Genomic DNA, 6,220 nt, shown 5'->3' with positions numbered 1-6,220 from the left:
CTCCTCCCTCCATACACACACACACACACACACACAAACACACATTTGCTCTCTCCTTCTGTCTCTCACCCTCATTCATACAAAAGCTGTTTCGACACGTGAGGACTGTGCTGGAGAAACGTAACACTCCCAGACGACCTACATACACTGCAGCATCATCTCATTTACATGTACACTTGTGCATGCACGCACACACAAACTCACCTGCGCTGACATTTTTTATTTCACGCACGCACGCACACACACACAGAAAATTTGTCAGTCTCATGAAACAGGGACGCTCAGGTGCAGACAGATATACAAGCCCTCCTCTTTCTCTCTCTCCCACCCTGATCGAATTAGGTTTCCTTCGCACATACACACCCTCTCTCTGCTGAGAAACTGAAATGTCATACGGCCGGGTGATTGGACACTGAGAGGCCCGCTGGGAGTAGAGGGAGGCTGATGAAACCAGTCTGCAGCCTTCATTGTGTCCAGGCAAAGTGGCAGACAGCTCTGTACGGGGTCCTCAATGCTGCCTATTGTGCCAGCATCTCTGTGAATCTGGGTCAACTCCAGAACACTTTTTCCCTCACAACAATCTTTTCTCAGACTCTTTTTAATCTTTTCTTTCCATGTTTCACTTCATCTTCAATCAGCCCATCTCATTTACACACTGAGCTCTCTTGGGAATAAGTCCTTGTAAGCACAAGTTATTTCTGACCCTGGTGTGAAAGCCAATCTATGCCGATTTTAAAAAAAAACTTTTGTGTATTCACTTTAACTAGACACAGAGCAGGCAACTGCCATAAAACAATTGGACTGGTCCCACTGTGTCTGAGGCCAGTGTTTTCTCAATGTGTGTGTTCCTCAGAGAGAGAGCGAGATAGGGGATACAAAAGAAGGGGGGAAGAGATGGAGAAATACTATGGAGAAATGGCCAGACAGGAAATGACCTCCCAGAGAGAGGGGGCTTCCCCGAGGGCTGTATTTCTCTCTGTCGCTCTCTCTCTCTCTCTCTCTCTTATACACAGACACTCACTCGCTCACACAGAGAGCTATAAGACTAATGTCTGACTATGATGTGTACCAGCAGATATGCACGAGAATGAGGCCAATCAGGGAGTGTTTGGGACTTTTGCTCAGTGCTGGAAATGCAAGGAGCTACAACAGTCATCCAATAGCTCGACTGTGGAAACCATTGCATCACTTGCCTCTCATGGGTGGTTGAAAAAGCTTGTTTGTGTGTGTGTGTGTGTGTGTGTGTGTGTGTGTGTGTGTGTGTGTGTGTGTGTGTGTGTGAGAGAGAGAGAGAGAGAGAGAGAGAGAGAGAGAGTTATGACTCGCTTGTCCTTCCCACGGTTGACAAATCTTCAATCATAGTCGTTTTAAAGCAAAAGAGAAACAAGTTGCATCTGTCTCTTGCAGCAGACTGCATGTAAAGAAACTCCCATTCAGCATATATCTGTGCTGTGTGTCAATGGGTAATCACTCTACCTCATGTGCCATAAATGTGCAGATGTCTTGGCACTAACTCGCATGCTTTGCAGACTGGAGCACAAAACTTTCATGCACACTGCAGAATATCATTCTTCCGTCTGCAGAAATTGTGCGCAAAGCCTTCACACGCTGCACTCGCCCCGCATTTATTTCCCCACTTTCAAGTTGGAGATCTTTAACTCAGATTTGGCACCTCTCCTCTCGTCGGTCTTAACACACACTTCACGACCCGAATTCCTCATCTGCAAATGTGAACCATCTGTGCCCCTTATGGCCCCGTGCAGCAACACAAGGCGCGTTAATGAGAGAATGGTAAATTACAGCCAAGCTGCATGATGATGGCGTTCCTACTGTACTGAGTGCTTGCAGGCTGGCCTGTTGATGTGTTGATTGTACAGTACTTACTCCCTTTGTGTATGCTAAGTCTGCACTGAGCAGACTGAATGTCCCGTGGGCAGTAAAACACATCACATAGCTGTTCGCTACAGCTGTTTTATGAATTATTATTTGTCATAGTTCATCAACACCAACAAAATATGAGTCTGAGTGTTTTGTTATACTTGTTTCATGGGTGATTCTGGTTTGCTTTGTATACACGGGATCCGCGGGAATCCAGGGCTTTGGGATTCTCTTGGGGTTCCGTGGGAAGGAAATCTTCCTGTCTGCTTTGTCCATACCAGGGATCCGATCCAGATCTCAGACCCCCGGTGGCTGCGGGGGCACGCAGAAAACTCGGTCAAAGGGTTTCTCAATCTCTCTCTCCCCCCTCTCTCTCTCACCGTAGAGACTAGTGCGTGTGTGTGTGTGTGTGTGTGTGTGAGAGAGAGAGAGAGAGAGAGAGAGAGAGAGAGAGTCTGATTACCTGCGTGCACGCGCAAAACTAGATCCCGTGCGTCAAGACTTGTGCACATCTGGTTTTGGCAGGGTCGCAGAGTTGCGGGGGAGGGACTATTTCAATGTGTGTGTGTGTGTGTGTGTGTGTGTGTGTGTGAGAGAGAGAGAGAGAGAGAGAGAGCACGTTCTGCGCCTGAACTCTGCTTTTTTTGCGGAACTCTGTAATTCGCAACAGATGACCACTTGGGGGGATGGAGACTTAGCGGGGAGGTGAGCGTTTCCTCAGACAGCATCAGAGCGCACTGCACAAATTAATTTGCTTATAGATGATGCTGCTCAGTGATGGAGCCTTATGCTTGATGCGTACAGCACTTTTCTCGTCACTTTTCGGCGCAACAAGTGGATTATGGACGAGTCGGTCTCCAGCGTGAGAGAGGAGAGGGGCGACTGCACCTGAACAACACAAAGCGAATGCCGCATCAGTCTCTGGCTGTGCCAGCCGCGCTGTGGGAATGGATACCGGCAATTTCCTGGCGTGGATGTGCCTTTTCCTGTTGTCACTCGAGGGATTCATCTCGTCTTCACCTGCGATGGACTTTTGTCCCGACCGCTGTGACTGTCAGCACTCGCAGCACCTCATGTGCACCAACCGCGGGTTGCGCACTGTGCCCAAACCCGCCGCGCGGGTGCCCGAGGAGGTGCTGATCTTCAGCCTTGGGGGAAACTTCATTGGCAACATCTCTGCCTTTGACTTCACACGGTACAGTAACCTCGTCAGGTTGAATTTACAGTATAATCAAATACAAACTGTTCACCCCAAAGCATTTGAGAAGCTGTCCAAGTTGGAAGAGCTGTATTTGGGACATAATCTTTTATCAACTATTCCCACCGGGACTTTACAACCCCTGAAGAAATTAACTATTCTCTATGGCAATAATAATGATATAAAGAAAATCACACCGGGACTCTTTGCCAACTTGGATAATCTTGTTAAACTGCGCCTGGATGGCAACGCAATAGAAGTTCTGCAGGACTCTGTTTTTAAAAGTTTGACTAGTCTACATTATCTCCATCTGGAATCCAACCGGCTGCATCATATTCACAGAAACGCTTTCTCTAAACTCACCAACCTGCGCTTTTTAAACCTGGCCCACAACAAACAGTCAGCCGTGCGCAATGTTCTCACTTTTTCCCAACTCAAAGCTTTGACAACTCTGCTGCTGTCTGAAAATGAAATTCAATACGTCTCAAACCACGTCTTCCAAAATCTCAAAAAACTATCCAAACTGTCCCTCAGCAACAACAGAATTTCTCGTCTGGACAGCGGGGCTCTGAAAGGGCTGTCCAGCCTTAGAGAGTTTCTGATTGACGGCAACGAGCTGGAGGAAATTCCCGCCGGTCTCCTCGACCCTCTGGAGCGCATCGAGGAGCTGGACTTCAGTCGCAACCGGATTTCCAACGTTGACTCTTTGGCTTTTACGCAACTCAAACATCTGAGGGTGCTGAAGCTGAAGAACAACATGCTCACCAGCTTGTCCGGGGACATCTTTGCCCTCAATAATGTGCTTTACGACCTGGACCTCCATGGCAACAACTGGACGTGTGACTGTCGCCTGGAGGAGCTGAAAAGATGGATGACTGCTGCACATTCTCAGGGCAAATTGTTGACTGTTTTTGTGCAGTGTCATCACCCAGTAACTCTGAGGGGAAAATATCTTGACTATGTGAACAGCTCCCAGCTGCAGCCCTTAGGGAACTGGACACATTTGTGTAGGAGCCAAACTGGGCCTGAGGAGAGTCGGGGAGGGGGCGTGTTGGTAAAGGTGGAGGGCAATGGGAGAGGAGAGGCAGATGCAATAAGGCAGGAGGAGGGAGATGGAGAAGGCCAGGTGGAGAAAGGAGAAGAGGTGGAAGAGACAGAAGGTGTAGATTTGAGACAGCAAAACAAGGATGGGGTGATGATGATGAGGAAAGAAGTAGAGAAAAGGAAAAGAGAGGGAAAAGAAGAGGTTGGAATCCAGGGAGACCAAGGAGGCCCAGAGGTGGCAGAACCCTCTCCTTCACTGGAAAGAAAGAAACCAAAGAAGGAGTTACTCAGCCCAAGGTCACGACCTGCAACAGAGGCGGCTGGGAAACGTGCAAAAGGGAGACGAAGGTCGAATGTCGTTTCCAGAACAGATGCACCAGCCTTTTCCACACCAAGTCATGCTAGAAACCATGAGATCACCCCCACTGATCCAATCACAGGGTTCACTACAAGTTCTCCTGTCCTGTCAGGGGAGAAGTTTGATCTTCTGAGGTCAGATCATGAGGAGGGTCTACCTGTAATCATGGATCCATGTCTGTTCAACCGCCACTTCATCACTAATGTATCAGTGGACCAGGTCACGTCCAATACTGCCACCGTCTATTGGACTACCAGGGATCATCACCGCTACACACCAGGACCTGGGCCGGGCCTAGACGAAGTCCACTACCGGATTCTGTTCGACCGATTTGGCACACCTGACCGTTTCCCCCGATACGTTTACGCCCGTGGCACTGCTTACTCTGTGACCCTTCGAGAACTCAGCTCGGATGTGACCTACATGGTCTGTGTGGAAGGAGTGGTTGGTGGATCTGTGTGTCAAGTGGCCCCCCGTGACCACTGTGCAGGATTGGTCACTCTCCCTGAGGGGTTCGACCGTGGAAGCACGCTGACCTCTGACCTCCAGCTGGTGACAGTTGCGACACTGGCTGGGAACGCCGTGCTGCTGTTGGTCATCGGTGGGGTCTGGCTGGGGCGGAGCCTGAAAAAAAGATTGCAGAGGAGGAAGTCGGCCGTGCACGTGCGGCACATGTACTCCACCAGGCGACCGTTTCGTCCCACCATGGCGACCGCCTCGGTGTCCACTGACTTCACCAGTTACCAAAGCAGTCGTCCAGCACGACTTGCACCACTAGAGGAAGGAGATCTCATTGAGTTCCCTTGTGACCGCTTTCTGGAAAACAGCAGCGCTCGCAGAGACAGTGACATGCAGAGGTTCTCTGACTAGAACCATATGAACTCTAAAATTATTGACAAGGAACACACTGCACGACAGGAACATATATGAATTGGTTTATGCTCTTTGGTCTCATCCTTTATCTTGACACAGTGCAGTATCACACAAAAACACGGGTGTGTGTGTGTTTGTGGCTAAGAACAAACCAAGGCAAGTATCTCCCCACTTTGTGTTTTTCATTTGACAACATCTCTCAGAGTTAAAGTGACAACAGACCAGCTGAGCTCATCAGGGCCTTTTCAGACACCGGAGGAAGTCAAATCCCTCTGACATCCTCTTCCCGCCTTGTGCCTTTCCTCTTTCATTTCCTTACACCTGCAAAAGTGTCTCAATGTGTGTTTTGTTTTGAATGCAAGTGTGTACGCATGAATGATGGATCACTGATTTCAACTATGGTGCTAATACTGAGTTCACAGACATCATAATGTCTCTTCATACAGTAGGTATATGTACAGTATATAATGTTGGCTGCTGGTTGGCAGGAAAAAAATACTTGTTTTGTATCACATCTATCATGTTTTATACTTTATTATGGAACTTTGTATCATTTTGCATTACATGAACAAGTAAAATCCCCAACAATGTGACTGATCTTGTCATTTGAGTGTTTATAGATGAATCGTTGTCTTTCTTGGAACAATATTTTCCTCTATAAAACAGATGTTACTGTACCTCTGGTTTTCAAATATATATTTAAGACACTGATTATGAAAGCATAAGGGGATATTTAGAGTGATTGGGAGGATCTATGAAAAGAATAAGATATTCACACACAAGGATTACTTGTATTTACTTTTTGAACTCGAAGATGTTTTTCACTCCCTTTATTTCTAGTCTTATGAGGTTGTCGCTAATGTGTCAGC

General features: G+C 47.8%; 1 protein-coding gene across 1 annotated transcript; it reads left to right on the top strand.

The window, feature by feature from the left end:
- The first annotated feature begins 2,511 nt into the window (after positions 1-2,511).
- Positions 2,512-5,944, top strand: tril (TLR4 interactor with leucine-rich repeats). Its single transcript, XM_067611316.1, has one exon. It carries the CDS (start codon positions 2,826-2,828, stop codon positions 5,346-5,348), a length of 2,523 nt encoding a protein of 840 aa, XP_067467417.1. The 5' UTR covers positions 2,512-2,825; the 3' UTR covers positions 5,349-5,944.
- Positions 5,945-6,220: the final 276 nt, after the last annotated feature.

This window comes from Thunnus thynnus, chromosome 15, assembly GCF_963924715.1.
Source record: "Thunnus thynnus chromosome 15, fThuThy2.1, whole genome shotgun sequence".
Classification (NCBI taxonomy): domain Eukaryota; kingdom Metazoa; phylum Chordata; class Actinopteri; order Scombriformes; family Scombridae; genus Thunnus; species Thunnus thynnus.
Note: the sequence above shows the minus strand (reverse complement) of the source record. Positions and strands in the feature narration are given on the sequence as shown.